Source organism: Dermacentor variabilis, chromosome 1 (assembly GCF_050947875.1).
Source record: "Dermacentor variabilis isolate Ectoservices chromosome 1, ASM5094787v1, whole genome shotgun sequence".
Taxonomy (NCBI): domain Eukaryota; kingdom Metazoa; phylum Arthropoda; class Arachnida; order Ixodida; family Ixodidae; genus Dermacentor; species Dermacentor variabilis.
Window position 1 is genome coordinate 163,405,896 of NC_134568.1, and position 17,213 is coordinate 163,423,108.

The 17,213-nt window shown below is 45.1% G+C and overlaps 1 protein-coding gene across 1 annotated transcript in view; it reads right to left on the reverse strand.

The window, feature by feature from the left end:
* Positions 1-5,914: 5,914 nt before the first annotated feature.
* Positions 5,915-17,213, reverse strand: part of LOC142572345 (uncharacterized) — a 38,302-nt gene continuing 27,003 nt past the window's right edge. Inside the window, exon 3 of the mRNA XM_075681396.1 lies at positions 5,915-6,050. Coding sequence (XP_075537511.1) covers positions 6,001-6,050 — 50 coding nt within the window. The 3' untranslated portion in view covers positions 5,915-6,000. The remainder of the gene's footprint in view (positions 6,051-17,213) is intronic.

Consider the following 17,213-nt stretch of genomic DNA (forward strand, 5'->3'; position numbering starts at 1 on the left):
CATCCATCGCCAGGCACCGCATCATGGTCGACGAAGCTGTGAGGCCTATTTGCCAGCATCCCTACCGAGTGTCACCGAAGGAGAGAGAGATCATCAGTAAACAAGTCGAAGAAATGCTTCGAGACGACGTACTTCAACCATCGACCGGCCCGTGGGCTTCGCCTGTGGTGCTGGTAAAGAAAAAGGATCAGACCTTGCGCTTCTGCGTTGATTATCGGAAGCTAAACGTCGTCACAAAGCGGGATGTCTATCCACTTCCGAGGATCGATGACACCCTCGATAGACTACGGGATGCGAAATTCTTTTCCTCTCTCGACTTCAAAAGCGGATACTGGCAAATAGAAGTGGACGAACGGGATCGTGAGAAGACAGCATTCGTGACACCAGACGGACTATACGAATTCAAGGTACTTCCGTTCGGCCTCTGTTCCGCACCTGCCACCTTTCAGCGGATGATGGACACTGTGCTCTCCGGGTTAAAGTGGCAGTCCTGTCTGGTTTATCTTGACGATGTCGTGATTTTTTCTACCACCTTTGCTCAGCATGTGGAACGAATAAGGACTGTGCTCAAAGCTATTAGTTCAGCAGGGCTGACGATAAAGCCACAAAAATGTCACTTCGGCTTCCATGAGCTCCTTTTCCTCGGCCATGTGATTAGCTCCGAAGGCATCCGTCCTGACCCTGAGAAGACCGCAGCAGTAGAAAAGTTTCCTAGACCAACCAACAAAAATGCCATTAGGCGATTCCTAGGACTTTGTGCCTATTACTGGCGTTTCGTCAAAAACTTTTCGAAGATTGCCGAGCCGTTAACGCGATTAACGAAAGAAGATATGCCTTTCGTATGGCACAGTGAACAAGAAGATGCATTCAATGAGCTGCGACGGCGACTTCAAAACCACCCGGCCCTTGCGCACTTTGATGAGGAAGCGGAAACAGACATCCACACAGACGCCAGCAATTTAGGACTTGGTGCCGTCCTCGTTCAATGGTAAAACGGAGAGGAAATAGTGCTTGCATACGCTAGCCGCACTCTTTCGAGGGCTGAAACCAACTATTCAGCCACCGAAAAAGAATGCCTCGCAGTAATATGGGCCATAGGAAAATTCCGACCATACTTATACGGTAGACCGTTCCGAGCAATCAGTGACCATCACTCATTGTGCTGGCTTGCAAACCTGAAAGATCCTTCTGGACGACTTGCTAGATGGAGTCTGAGGCTGCAGGAATACGACATAACGGTCGTGTACAAGTAAGGTCGCAAGCACAGTGACGCTGATTGTTGATCACGTGCTCCGGTCGAATCTGCTCCTGTGAAAGATGGAGACGAATTTCCGTTTCTTGGAGCCGTGACCACATCTGAGATGGCTAAACACCAGCAGTCTGACGCCGAGTTGCTTCTACTCATCAGGCACCTCGAGGGACACCCCGTCCATGTTTCGCGAGTTTTCTGCCGGGGATTGTCATCGTATGTGATGAGAAATGGCGTCCTGTACAAAAGAAATTTTGAGCACAGCACAGAGACATTTCTACTCGTTGTTCCTTCAGCTTTGCGATCGGAGATCTTAGACGCCTGTCACGATGACCCATCAGCAGGACACCTCGGAGTGAGCAGAACCTTCGCCTGAATTCATGCTAAATACTACTGGCCAAAGCTATTGAATTCAGTACAGCATTATGTACGAACATGTCGGGATTGCCAAAGACGCAAAACGCCTCCATTAAAACCCGCAGGCCTCCTTCAACCAATAGAACCCCCAGGAGCCCCGTTCGAACAAGTAGGAATGGACTTGCTTGGTCCCTTTCCGACACCGTCATAAGGGAAACGATGGATTGTAGTAGCGACCGATTACCTAACCCGATATGCCGAGACTTCCTCTCTAATCAGTGCAATGGCCGTTGAAGTGGCTGAATTCTTTGTCACCAAGATAGTATTACGACACGGTGCCCCGGCAATTATTATCACGGACCGAGGAACTTCGTTCACAGCCGCTTTGACGCAATCCATCATGAAATTGACTCATACCAGCCACAGGAAAACAACTGCCTATCATCCTCAAACAAATGGGTTAACCGAGCGATTGAACAGGACGCTGACCGATTTACGTAGACTTAGAACACCGTACATGGGACAAGATCCTACCCTATGCGACATTCGCCTACAATACCGCATTGCAAGAAACCACTCAAGTAACGCCATTCCAACTTGTTTTTGGTCGAACAGTTACCACACCCTTGGATGCAATGCTGCCTGTCAGCGACAGTACAGAACAGAACCCTGACATCAGTGACTTTACACAGAGGGCCGCAGAAGCACGTCAGCTGGCGCGACATCGCATTCAACAAATGCAGCGCATCGACGCGGACCGTGTTTGGGATCGGACCTGCTGGTACGATCTGTTGGGAACTCGGCGCTGACGCCCGTGGTTGTACCTGGGTCGCAAGCCCCAAGGGTAGCGTTGGCCTGGCGGCCTGGGGTACAACTGGAAGCATCCGAAGGTCCCGGCAAAGCATGAGTCGACTGGTAACAACGAAACAACTTGTTTATTTTAACATCGCAAAGAGTTGGTGGTCAGGTTTGACCGAAGTAGAGAGACGGGAGAGCACTTCACTCAACAGAAGAAATCGGAGCCCTCTCTTTTGCGTCCGGGGGCAGCTGTTTTTATACTCTCGCAGTTGAGGGCAAGAAGGAACCCCTCAAAAGACGAGCACGTGAATGTACAATGGGCTAATGGTGACGCACACTGTCGTAGCGATGCCGTAGCACCATGACGAGCACGATCTCGTAGCACCCTGTCGAGCACGATCTCGTAGCACCCTGTTGTAGCGCTGCCGGTCGGGCACAATGACTGTAATGAGAGGATGGTCCCTGCTTTGGCATCGCCTGTTTCGGGCACAATGACTGGAATGAGAGGATGGTCCCTGCTTTGGCATCGCCTGTTTCGGGCACAATGACTGGAATGAGAGGATGGTCCCTGCTTTGGCATCGCCTGTTTCGGGCACAATGACTGGAATGCGAGGATGATCCCTATGCGGTCGCATCGCCGCAGTCGCGCCTGGAAACACCTGGCGATGAGTGTTGCGGCGACGACGATCGGGCCAAAATGTCTGCCGCCCCGCCGCAGTCGCGCCGGCAAAACCACGTGTCGCAGGCGAAACGCAACAACCGTTACAACCTGCGGCGAAGGGAAGTCGAGTATGCACCAGGCGACAGAGTATGGGTGTGGACCCCCGTGCGGACGCGCGGCCTGTCCGAAAAGCTTTTGCGCCGTTACTTCGGCCCTTGCCGAGTACTTCGCCGCATCAGTCCCCTGAACTACGAAGTTACGCCAGAAGGACAAGTGAGCTCATCGCGATGCCGGCGTCGCACAGAAACTGTACATGTGGTCAGACTGAAGCCATCTTATGACAGGCAGTGATTATTCGACCAAACATCTTTTCTGTGCCATATACCACTTTAGTATGGACAACTGCTTGTGAACAATTTCGTCGCTTTACGCATCGGGACGATGCGTTTTGGAGGAGGGATAATGATAGAAGGCAGAAACATTTAAGCAACGCGCGCAGGTTCGTGCGCCCCCTCAAGACGACAAAGGCGTATTGAAGGAAAAGACGACGAAATAATGGCACGTGTTTTCACCGCACGCACTCGCATCGCAGGTGGCCGTTGTCGGCGTCTACAAGAAGAAGACGAGGTGAAGCGACGCTCGAGAGAGAAGAAGAAGGCCTTCCTGATCTGCCGTTGAGAACGCGGCGGTGTTTTTTTATGTACCCCAGGGCACAAGTTCGCCCACAATGAATAGTTGTATCTGGATTCCCTTAACTGTCCGTTACAATATATATATATATATATATATATATATATATATATATATATATATATATATATATATATATATATATATATATATATATATATACATGGAAAGAAACGAAAGCGAAGGGCCAAATTGGTATTAGTCATATCCTAAGCAGCAAACAAACAACGACACCAAGGACCGCAGGTGGGATAGGAACCCACGTCTTCGCATTCCTCGTGCCATGCTCTTACCGATTGAGCTACCGCGACGCCGTTTTCTCATCCTCAAGGGTGTCGAGTCTCGCAGCATTGATGTCTTCAAGTAGCATCTGTGGGTTTATTGACCAGTTTGCCTTCACCCAAAATGTTCACGGACACGTGACGCCTGCGGCAGAAAGGATTTTCCGTATCCAACGCCAAGGCTTGTGAGTGGTGTCGCTGGCTAACACTCCCATTGTTACTTCTAGTAGATAAACATAAATACCCCTGAAAGTGGATGGGAACACGGTGGCGCAGTAGCTCAATTGGTAAGAGAATCGCAACCGTAATGCGAAGACGTCGGTTCTTATCCCACCTGCGGCCATCCACTTTCGTATCTATTCATTTGGTATTTATTTATTTCAAATAATAAGTGCAAGTAATTTGCCCTGTGCTCTCTTTGGTGCCTTTGTTTGTTTGCTTTATAACCCTTTCAGGGTCAATGACGCAAATGCCCGGCGCCGCGAACAAGTCGAAAATGGTGTGGGCGGTATATTTACGGCGCCATCTGTAGGTTTAAAAAGTGTGCCAATTTCCTAATTTTTTCTTTCCTGGCATGTGCGGCCGCTATGTGGGAATACAGGGAATTTTTTTCTCGCGCCTCCCTTTCTCCGTTTTCGTTGCATGGTCTGTTTTAAAGCTAGTTTGCTCCAGCACCTCTATATAGTGCAGCTCGCGCTGGGCACGCGCGCGGGCAGTTCTGCGGGTGGTTTCGGCTTCTTGCGCTCGCAAAATTGATGGCTATCTCGTTACTAATCGCTCAAAGGGCAGCCGCCTTTTTCTCGCTGGTTGAATGCTCACATGTTTGAGCATAGGAAGGATGACGCCGTGTATGCGTTTCCTTCTCTTTCTTTTTCCTTTTTTTTGTGGCGGGGGGGGGGGAGACTCGCGATATCTAATTGCTTCTGATTGGCGATAAGATGAAGATTAGCGGTTGTTTGTCACACGTTCTGCTTTTCTGACGGGAACACAACCACATCATTTTCCTGGGTGCGCTCACCTACGAAGTTCGATTAGGCTATGGACGTAAATATTAGTATAAGAGCAGGAACATTCGAGACTTGCGAAATATTCTCGTGTGCGCATATTCAAGCCTTGAACTATAACAATGCATCAAATGTATAATTTTTATAAGTTTATTTCCTTTTTATATTGTTGTTATTCATCAATAAAGAATGCATATATACCAACGCAAAATATTTGTTTCTCACTGTACGGTCACCCTAGAAGAATTACGGTAATATTTTTTCGAAGTCGGTCCCGCAGTAGAATTGGAATCTGCAATAAAGAAATCGACCCTGGGCGGTCGCATATGGCGAAAGAAATCGTCCCTGAAAGGGTTAATATATATATATATATATATATATAATTCACCATGATATAGACGGAGAGAGAGAGAGAATAGTTGTCAGTGCAAGCCGACTAATTGGTATCCGTATATAATGCAAGTGTTGATGCTGCTAGAATCGAGAACGCTGCAAACACGGCTGCATTTTATTTCAATGGCCGTAAAAGGCAAAAGCAAGCGACGGTCTGGGATATACAACGTCCCATCGATTCGGAAGGTGAACACAGGCCGCATTCGACACTACACACTGAGTCAAAGAAATGAAAACTTACACGTGATTGCAACATCGTCAAAGATGTAGAGGCATGCAAATAATACAGTGATGAGATATTATGCGCAGGTGTGTCACTCTTATGTTGGAGGTTTCCGCAGTAAAGAAAGGTGTTGCTAATTGCAACGGTCCGCAAGTGAGTGCACATACAGCGAAGGTGCCCGTTTATTTCACTTTTTATTATTTCTCAAGATGCTCTAATACACACACCTGTTGCGTAGAATTCAGAGACACGACCTCTTGCACTAAAGCATAGATGACAAGGTACTGCGATTTACTAATAAATTACTGGATTTGATGAAGAGGCCATGAACGTTGAAGGGCATTTTAAGCCTTCGCTTTGTATAGCTCCGGGTTCCAGCGGTGAAGTTTCCGCACTGTAAAATAAACAAAACCGCAGAATATTACAAACACACGTATTCGATGATTCTGGACATACTAACTATATGCGGGCTGTGAACTCTCGCACCGGCATCAACATCATTGTCCAGTAAATGAGAGAAGGGTTCTTTGAGAGCCGATTTATAAAAGAACGACAGCGATAAAACGTAGGCTTTACGCAGTATTTACAATTGCACTTTCCCACTTACAACGCTCATAGTTCGCACATACGCTGTTAAGGGGCGTTTGCTTAACATTTGTTCCTTTTCAGCATATTTTCGAATGATGCCGGCTCTGAAAAAACAGCAACACATAACACAAGGCCGAGCTTATTGCCAACCGCAGCTTACTCAAAAAAGCATTTCACTGTTCCGAAAAAATAGGCCTCATCCGAACCGTGTCAATATTTCGAGTTTGTTCTGTAATATCCCGATGCTTTTAATTAATATCTAAGCGTGTGGCTTGCTACCAGAAAGAAGTGAGGACAAGATGGTGGCGGATCTAAACTGCGACCTTCTCACAACCGCCGTGGTTGATCAGTGGCTATAGTGCTGGGCTGCTGAGCGCGAGGTCGCGGGATGGAATCCCGGCCATGGCGGCCACATTTCGATGGGGGCGAAATGCGAAAACACTCGTGTACTTAGATTTAGGTGCACGTTAAAGAACCCCAGGTGGTCGAAATTCCCGTAGTCATCCAATACGGCGTGCCTCATAATTAGAAGTGGTTTTGGCACGTAAAACCCGATAATATAAATTTTTGAACTGCGCCTTTCTATCGTAACAGGAGGCACCACTCATTTGCCGGGGCTACGTATAGCGGGGTTTCAAGGTAGGAAAGATGTGCGACATTATATTTTCTTTCTACGGACGTCTGTCTTTCTTTTCAGAGGGTACAGAGCGACTTCCGAGCGAACTGAATAAGGTTATCATAGCACTTTACAGCGTAATGAGTCACTTGATATTTGTACCCGACTCCTTTCGAACAGCCATTGATCGCTACTGCATGTTTTGTTCGTGCATTGTGTACAGACGAGCGAACGAAGGCTACTCTAATAATATGTTTAGGCGTTTTTAATTTTGCGCTGCCACATGCAACTTAGGAAAGCTTTATGACGGATGTTGGATTTTCGAACATATATGCAGAAACAATGATACCATTTTCTTCGAGGTAGTCACACCCATCTTTAGCAAAACAGTTAAGTATGGTATTAAATGAAGGCGTCAGTAATTTATCTTACTTGGTGAAGGAAGGAAGGAAGGAAAAAGTGGAGAAGGAAGGCAGGGAGGATAACAAGTTTAGCCTAACCGATTTGCTACCCTACACATGGGAGCGGGAGGGGGGGATCTTACTTGGTGAAGAAAACAGTATACTTATGCGTGTTGCCGTCTGAAATAAATTTACCATGGCGAGTGCAGTCTAAATGGTAGTGCAGTATAAAGTACAAAACACATGATACACTAATGTGCCCAAGAAGACCTTGTCTTTCTTCGATGTCAACATTTGCTGACTGGCCTCTTGTTTTTTATTCAAAAATCCACCGAAGAGGGAAGTAAATGGTGTAGTACCTATGTATACAGCGCGGAATAGGTGTGCGCTCAGGCAGTATAGTGCATTGTCACTTAAATTGGTGCAACGTTTGCCTTGGCGGCAATATGAGCTAAACGGTGTCGAAAAAAAAATGTATAAATCATAAAACAATTGACCTACAGCGCTTTTTTTAAAGAAAGTTTTTGGTCCCTCGTTGTATCTTCAATCCAAACATAAAAATCAGGAAAACAAAAGGAAACAAAACAAAAATCAAAACGAAACAGATAATGCGAGTAATGATTGATGGACAAAAATTCAGGGAGCCATTTGTTTTATTATTGTTATTGTTTTTTTTGTTACTTTTACGCTCAAAAAGAACCTCTGGGACTTTGCGGGCGTAAGAGTTATCACCGACGAGCTTGTTTTTTTTCAGTGTCCAGTGATGCATCATACTACACTAATTTCAGCACCATGACCCTCTTTATACAACTTACAGTCCCGCTCGCATAGGTCAACGCAGTGGCTAACTGACCCTGCGACTTCGTATTCAACTTTCGAGCTCTTCAATTAAACTGCGTTTCAAAATGACAGTGAAGATATCAGAGCAATTGTGTAGCGATTGGTTAGTGGAGAGGCTATAAGAAAATAGTACACAGTGAAAAAGTGTACCGATATACAAGTGACCTTTTTTTTTTATTGAAGTGAATATTAGGAGAGGTTGGCGCCTCTATGGTGGCACCGGCTACTCCTTGTCACTTGGCAAAGGAAATAAATTTGCGCAGAAAGGGAGAATAGCGAGACGAAATATGGCACTCAGTAGAACACTGGATGAATAAAAAATATACAGTCCAACAGTACATGAGTAGTGACCTTTACGTGTTTTTATGTAAAATTAATATTGCATGTTGTTGTTGAAGGTACTAAGGTTAAGCCAGCCGGCGTTCCCGACACACACTCGTTGTGTTACATTATGCAACACAGAGGGCGCCGCACATGCTGGAGCCTTTTTTTTTAGAAAAAAGAAAAAAAAATACCAGGGCACGTATTCACAACACCCATGTAAAATCCCAAATGCGGTAATTAAGGAATGAATAAATAAATACTTACATATATAAAAGCCGACCGTGAATGGCACCGTGCACCAATCATCTCGTTTTCATGGAGCAATACTATCAGCGCGAACGATCGAAAGTGGACCCGTGAACAAACATTCTTTCACAAGAAAAGCAGAGATTAATACGGAGCGAAGTTACTCCTAATTAGGTCAAAATATTTGTTGGCAGATTAAAAGGCCCTTTTGCGACTGCTGAAGGACAAACTTTGTTAATTTAAAACGATTTGTTGAAGGGCTACTTTTTTCAAGCTTGAAGGATTCATAATACCGTGAACTAGGATGACACGAAGGCCAAAAGCATGTTAGTCATGAATGACAAAGTGCTCAATACCAGCCTTAGACTGAGATTCCCTTCCATTATGAGCCACTCCTAGTGGTAAAACTTGATTCGCATGCCAAAGCTAGGCCAACCCTGAAAGGAAAGCGGTAGCTTCGAGACGTTAATGTGCACCATTCAATCGCTGTCTGCATTATTCTTTCTGTCAGAGGCCCCAAGGGAAATTACGGAGGGCTTGGCACCCAAGAATAGCGTACGGAAGCTTGTCTCTCATTTGCCTGCTTATCACCATGAGCTATTGGCCCTCTCCTTTTTTTTTAAAGATTTCTGACACCATTCCACCACCCTCTATATGCTGAAAGGCAGCAAGTGCACTGCTGTAATAGCTTATTTTGAGATTATTTCGTCGCACATTAGGTATATATAGTCATAAGGTATGTGCATTCATCTGTGTATGGGTGAAACGACAAACGTTGCCAGAATTTCTGAAAGAATGCAAATGAAAAAATTATGCTCGCCTACTTCGCTGTTTATCAGTACATGTATCCCCTACCTTTATAGGCATATGCGGTAAAAGACATGCTGCATCTAATTTCCTCGTCCTCATAAATTCCTGCCTTACTCCCTGCCTCTATGCGTGGTTTAGCCAAGTGGCGCACTCCTGTACAAATGGGCAAACGATTTGTTAACCGTCATGTTTCCTACGTATATTTTCCGGATGACAAAAGAGAGAAGGGACACATCCTTGCCAGTGTGCATATGTCCGCTTACATTCTTCTCTGCTTAAGGAGATGTGAAGGGAATGCATAAAAAATGTATAGAGGAGGGCAATCAAAACAAAAAGGGAAAAAAACTGTATGAAATATTTTCTTGTTTCTACCATTGTCCAAGTGCTTTACAAAGCATCGTTCTGCCAGTACACCCGAGTTTGCAAAATGCTAGAGATAGTGTACTATGCAGGTTTACGATAATCTGCCCAATTTGTTTTTATGATGCTTTTTGATCACCCTTCTCTAGCTTCGTTTTGCGTAAAATTCAATCATGCCACAAACGTTGCTGTACTGTTTTGTGATATTGCTTTCGACGAGAGCGTGACATCTTATGAGGCATCTGCGGCGCTTGCGACCAGGGCATCTTTCATTTGCGCTTTGAACAGCAGCGATAAAAACACACATGTATTTAGCTAACCAAAGCAAGACATCACCATGCTTAGCGATTGCGCGGCGCTACCCTGAAAACTGCTGCGTGGTAACGAACTGTTCACGAGGCTGAGGCACAGAGAGCTTCTATATAATTTCATCTTGCTACGCTGTCTTGCTGCCACAGAGCTGGTACAACCGGATGCGTAGCGAGAGTGTAATTCACGGGGACCTGCGTAAGTAGTCTACAATCGCATGAGCGGAAGACACACGACCATTCTCGTTGATCGGCTAAGGTTGGGATAGCTCAAAGACACGAAATTAAATTATATTTCAATGAGAAAGACGAAGCACAATTTTAATATAAGTACGCTAGGATCACGAAAAGAATGGTTTTGAAAGCATAGGTTATTATGAGCAAAAAACGAAGTCATTAGGAAGAATGTAAAAAGAGAAAAAAAAATCAAATGCTATTCAGCTAACACGAAAATATCATGCAGTAATGTAGCTGAATACAGTAATGTAAGTGCACGGAAACTAAACGGATGAGCAGACAACCACGTCGCTGTTGTCAATAGTCGACGCATTCAGGTATGACAGAAATATAATGGTTAAACCAAGTTCAATAAGACGAAGTGGTACTTTGAGCGTGTCTTTGTCCTAGACTAAAAAATTGTTCACACATTCAAAATAAGTTAGAAATGGCCGTGGTTTCATGTTCACACACATACATACATATAAAAAAAAGACACGCGAAGGAGAGTACTCATGAGTAACGCTGTGTAAGTAAGTCCCTAGAGTCGTCATTCGAAAGAGTAGACAAGTCATTTGAGTTCAAGCATCTGCGTTTGGCTCAGTTTACTGCTGCTGGGTTCAAATGTGCTAATATTCCGTAGAGTTAATTAATGGCTAGATAGAAAATTGACGCAGCATAATTTGCTTCCGAATTGAAAGCTTATTAAAGGAGAAATGGAATTACCGGACCCACCAATGCTGTCTTCCCCAATGAACGCACCCTATGCTCAGGCACCAAAATCCATCTTTGCCCCAAATTACTCCTTAATAATTCATTATTCTTTCGCCCTGGATGGTGTCCACGTGTATTCTGGACCTGTGTTGCATTTTTTCTGCGTTGGACGTTTTATAAACGTCATATCTTTATATCTATGTTGAAATATATGTTGGTTCCAATTATAACATTTTGTAAGCACTAACATGTGCTTTTTAGTAGACACAACCCGATGTTTCCTAGAATGGCCAAACGTCAACACGACCCAAGTCACAAAACAATGTATTTGGTGTTGTAAGTCTGTGGTGGCGCCCCTAGGCAAACCCGAAAAGCCTATAATCCCCTAATTGGCCTCCTGTAGGTAGGACATCCTGACATTTACGTGCACCAAGTTTAACTCTACAGTTCTCCGTTCTCCTGTTTCGCATTTCGTAATGCGCTTCCACGCATTTCTAGTATTGACAATCAATCATGCCTGGTCAACCACCACAGCATGGGCATTTCTTCCACTCGTTTTTGTCGCCTGGCCCCCGCAATACTCTTAATGCGGGTGGTTTCCTCGGTCAATTTCCATCGTAACTTCCTACCATTCCTCTCTTCTACCCGATTTCACGCCTGCAGCAAGATCACCGTGCCGCTTTTGGTGTCTCTGGCAGCCACATGTGCACCTCTCCATTCAAAAAGTTGGAAAAATCCGGCTTGCCGACTTCTGCCCTGAATCCAGCCGCTCTACATCTACTGCATGATTCCTACTCCAATCGAGTTCAAATTTATAAAGATGTCTCTTCGACTCTAACCTGCTCTACTGATGCGGTGGATATTCCGTCGATGTCAATCTGCAAAAAGTTCAAGATCCGCCATGTAATAACATCGACAGGTTCTGGACTTGTCATCCTCCGTAGCGCAGCGCTTTATGTACATCAACAGTAACCAAATCACTGGCCTATATTCTGTGACTCAAACGCAGCCCTGCAATCACTCTCATCAGCAATGCGTCGAGGGCCAATACGAACAATTGGTGGCAGAGATACGATTACACTAGCTTAAAGTAGTGCATCGAGGCCACTTATCTTTCAGTGGGTACCTGGCCCCTGCAACATAAATGGTAATGAAAGTACCGAAAAAGCTGACGGCGAGCCACCTGGAGAATGTGAAAGCACCTTCATGCCATTGTCGAGAACGGATGAAGCCTGGCAACTCGGCAGTTCTGCCCATATTATCACTCTAAGAAATTGGAAAATACCACAGTTCACCAGCCGGTGCCTACATGCCATGGACCTCCATATAAGATTAAATTTTGCCTGGTTTTACTCGACAATAACAAACGTTACTATGCCGCTTGCGACTAGGAATTTCTTTTACGAACGCCTGCTCATTCCTAATTAGAATGGCGGACAGTGTCAGCTGCAGTGCATGAGGTGTAGAGGAAATGATCAAACATCTCCTGCGCGACTGCCCAACATACAAAAAATAGAATATTCTCCTCCGGACAGCTTTAGGGACCTTATATGACAGGCTTTTCACAGAAGAGAAGATCTTGGACGGTGTCATCGTGTGTCTGCTATGCACAAAACCACAAAAGCGCTGCTGCATGTCTTTAAATGCACCAGCCTATATGACAACTTGTGAGTGGCTCAACCACTAACCCTTGATTGTGTGCACACCACTGGAAAGTGCAAACTTTGCCTTTCCTTCTCATCTTTCTAACGCTTTTCCCCTCTCTCAAGTGCAGGGTAGCCTACCAGGCCCAGCCTCGTCAACCTCCCTGCATTTCCCTTATGACCCCTTACACCTGCAGCACGACCATCTCTACCACTGTGGTGCCTACATCCACTCCAGGCCCTTCTTGATATTCCCGGCATCAAAAAAAACCGGAGATGTCATCTTTCGCCCTCAAAGAAACCGTTCTTTCATTCCTACATGAAAAACACAACGAACGCACCCACGTTTACACGGACGGTTCTGTCTTCTCTAAATGTTCAGCTGCAGCAGTGGTTCTTCCCGCTCAGTCTGTCACTATCAAATTCAAGACGTCTCACGTTACATCATCGATGGCTGCAGAACTCGCAGCTATTCGTGCTGCTCTGGAGTTTATTGGTCCCAAATCACCACATTCATGGTCCATTTTTTTGTGATTTAAAGGCAGCTCTCCAGTGTCTGATGTCCCCTTTCAACCACGGACGAAATGTGCGATTAGTCACAGACATCCGACTACTCTACCATTACGCAATCGACAAGAGACACAACATCATCTACCAGTGGATACCGGGTCACTGCTGAATTTCGGGAAATGACAATGCGGATGACGCTGCCCAGTCGGCCCATGATGGTGCCCAGATTATACCCATACCACTGTCAAGAATAGGTGCAGCCACAAGTCTTCGCTCCCTCGCACGCGAGCTTGCGCTAACTCTGTGGAACACCAGTGAATTCACGAACACACGTCTTCACAGATTGCATGCATGTTTGCAACTCCGTCTTCCACTAGGGTTGCCACGAGCGGAAGCAACACTTCTGCGCCGCCTATGGCTCGGCGTGGCATTCACGAACTCCTATTCCTTCCGCATCGGAATGGCCGACAGCCCTGCTTGCGACACCTGCGGCTGCGAAGAGACGGTCGCGCACCTCCTTTGTGACTGTCCACGTTACAATGGGGAAAGAAAAGTGCTCGTGACCGCGCTCGAAAAACTGGACAATCGCCCCTTTACAGAAGAGAAGGTTCTAGGACACTAGTCACTAGAACTAGGCACTCAAGGCCTTAAGGGCTTTGCTCAAGTTCTTAAGGACATGTGAATTGTGCGACCGCCTTTGAATATCGTTGCGCGTAACATCGCGTTACTGTGCGCATTTTTTCTTGCTTTCTTTCTCTCTTCCTTCTCCTTTTATTCCCTTTACCCCTTTCCCCAGCACAGGGTAGCCAGCCGGTATTTCCACTGGCTAACCTTCCTGTCTTTCCTTCCCTTTTGTCTCCCTCTCTTATGACCTCTTTCATCACTCGTTTTTTTATCATTATGGGGTTTTTTTCATCGTCAGTGCGAAACAAAGACGAGGCCTACCAGGTCAGACAAGGTCAAGCGCTACAGACAGGACAAGTGTCCTGTCTGTAGGCCTGTCTGTTGGACAAGTATCCAACAAAATTCTTTATAACAGTGCTGGAGGAACTGGAGTCCTTAACTGCACATCGAAGTTATCTGATGATCTACGGATCTTGTGCCTAGAGCTACAGAATGATTGCCGGGTTAATTATGAACGTTGTGACATTCCTTGGCAGAACAGTCTTTGATGTAAGAGTTGATATAAGGAGCTTGCGTGGACGCACGTACGTGATGTGCACGGAAAATCTATGTGAAAGGGGGGGGGGACGGGGTTAGGTGGCCGCCATACGGGTGTAATTGCAACGATGGTTTGTTACTTGCACTCATTTAAAGAACACATGCGACGCCGTTTGCGTGGCTAGTGCGGAGGTTTTTTTTTAATGGTAAAATTAGTTACCCTGATGAGAGTGAAGTACGAGGCTATGATATTAAACCCAATAGATACCTAAGCGTGTTGCTTAAGCTTTTGTCTGCTTTACACTTTATTGAAGATTGCAGAAAATAACTTCAGAATAGACAGACGCTTCATATATGGCTATTTAATCGCATTTAGCTTAAGTAGGCGCTTTATCTCTGGCAGATTGGGTTCAACTGTTCAGATACATATTGAACAAAAGATATACACTTATTAAACAACCACCTAGACTCTATGTCTAAAATTTGTCGCATTGAAATTAAAAATAATTTAAACTCTGTAGTTTCACTTGCCAGAACGAAGGTTTGATTATGAGGCACGCCGTAAAGGGGGACTCTGGATTAGTTTTGGCTACCTGGGGCTCTTTAACTTGCGCACTTGAATCTAAGTACACGAGAGCTTTAGGTTTTGCCACCATAAAAATGCGGTCGCTGCAGCCGGGATCCAATCCCTGACCTCGAGCTCAGCACATTGCATTTGCGAGCGGAAGCTGCATTTTACTGACGCCTGAAAGCATAGTTGTGAAAGGACGTAAACATTTTTTTTTCATTGGCGACAACAGTAAGCTTTAAAGAAATTAAGCGGAAACTTTAGAATTCCGTTACTCTCCCGCCAAAAACAGGTGTCACAATTATGTAAACCCTGTCTGTTCAACCCTTAGCAAACTAGAATTCTAAATACTTGAGAGTTTGCATGAAATTGTTGCTTTGTTAGGCGCCTGCAGAAAAGTCCTACTCTGAAATTAGTGGTATATTTGAGAGCGATCTATAAAAAATCGCTTTCATGTGCTTCAGGTATGTAACAGGTGTAGTTCATCTAAGTAAATTGTGATATCTTTTTTATTGGTGAGTGACAGCATTGTAAGCTTGATGCGTCAGTTTTTATGTGCGTGTGTGTGTGATTCCCAGCAATTTTTCTAAATGAACTGCTTAGCTGAATCACAATTGTGCTTCAAACAGTCAGTAGAATTATACGTTTACCTTTAAATCAAAGAAACCTCCTCAAAATTAGTTCAGTGGGTTTCATTCCAAGAAAGAAGTCTAGGTGACGTTCCCTCTTAATACGAAGTATACTTCAGCATAAACTTGGTGCGCCCGTGTGACCGCCTATATGCGATAGCTATATATGTTCATTTTCGTTGGTTGACAGCCAAGCAGACAGTTGGCACAGCAAAAAATTTTGTTTACTAGCACTAATAATATTCTTCTGTCGCCGCTTTACCATATGGTGTTACTAAACACGGTATCAGTCAACTACAGAACTTGTGTCATGCTGGAGCAACAACATCCCGATAAGCTCTGCTGCGATAAGTTGTGCCATTTCGCTCTTCTCCCTGCTTTCATTGACCTAATGTTTGTGCCTGGTTTATCGCCCCAGACCCGCCGTGGTTGCTCAGTGACTATGGTGTTGGGCTGCTGAGCACGAGGTCGCGGGATCGAATCCCGGCCACGGCGGCTGCATATCGGTGGGGGCGAAATGCGAAGACACTCGTGTGCTTAGATTTAGGTGCACGTTAAAGAACCCCAGGTGGTCAAAATTTCCGGAGACCTCCACTACGGCGTGCCTCATAATCAGAAAGTGGTTTTGGCACGTAAAACCCCAAATATTATTGGTTTATCGCCCCAGGCAGTACCTCTACATTTGGAAGAGTTCGTAGTTACACGATACACTCGATAGAACGTTTCACGCTACAACGCGAGCAAGTTCGGTGGGACATATTGATCGGTGTTTGACTTAAGCCTACAAGTAGATAAACTCTCGTACCATGCTGTACCATGAGTGAAGGTACGGGCCCTTGAAATGAATGATGACGCGGTTTATATGGAACTGCTATTGTGAACTTACGGGTGGCGCTCCCACTATTCATCTCAACACCCCCTGCCATCCTGCCAATGCATGCATGCATGCCGTGAGTCGTGCCTGCTTTTAATGCCTTGCTCCGCATCAGACTATCCGTCGACTGGTTCTCGAAAAGATACAAGGCGTCGTCGACGCATCCTTTAAAGAAAGGCCCACTGACACGGCTCCCTAGTAGTTTACATTTTCCTTCATTCTTTGAGCCTTTTCCAATTTCTATTGCCTGCATCTACCCCCACCACATCATCCAAAAACAACCGTTTGGGAAGTGTGGCTGCGCCCAAAGCCTTCATTTTTCTACGTTCCCAGATCTATCGTCGCTATAACTTCCTTAATCCCTTCATGACTCATAAGTGCAAAGCTTTAGCTCGGGGTCAACTGCGATTTTCCTATTATATATGTAAAATGTAGAAATGTCATTGTGGGTCGTTTGTTGAACCGATTTGCATGAAATTTGTAGCAGTTAAGAGACAAAGTTAAGTTGTAGTGACCTTAGTAAGCAGAATATATATTTGAGGCCTCGTTCTTTTTTTTTTCTTTCTTTTACATGAGCTCACAAAATTCGGTAACGAAACCGAAGCACAATGTTTACAAATCCGCAACTCTGCACAAAAAAAAAAACATGAATCGTAGTTGTGTAAGTTGCATATGTTAGACAACCTAAAGTGGACAAATCTTTTGCAAATATTATTTTGCAACTTACGTGAAATTATCACAACGTTTAC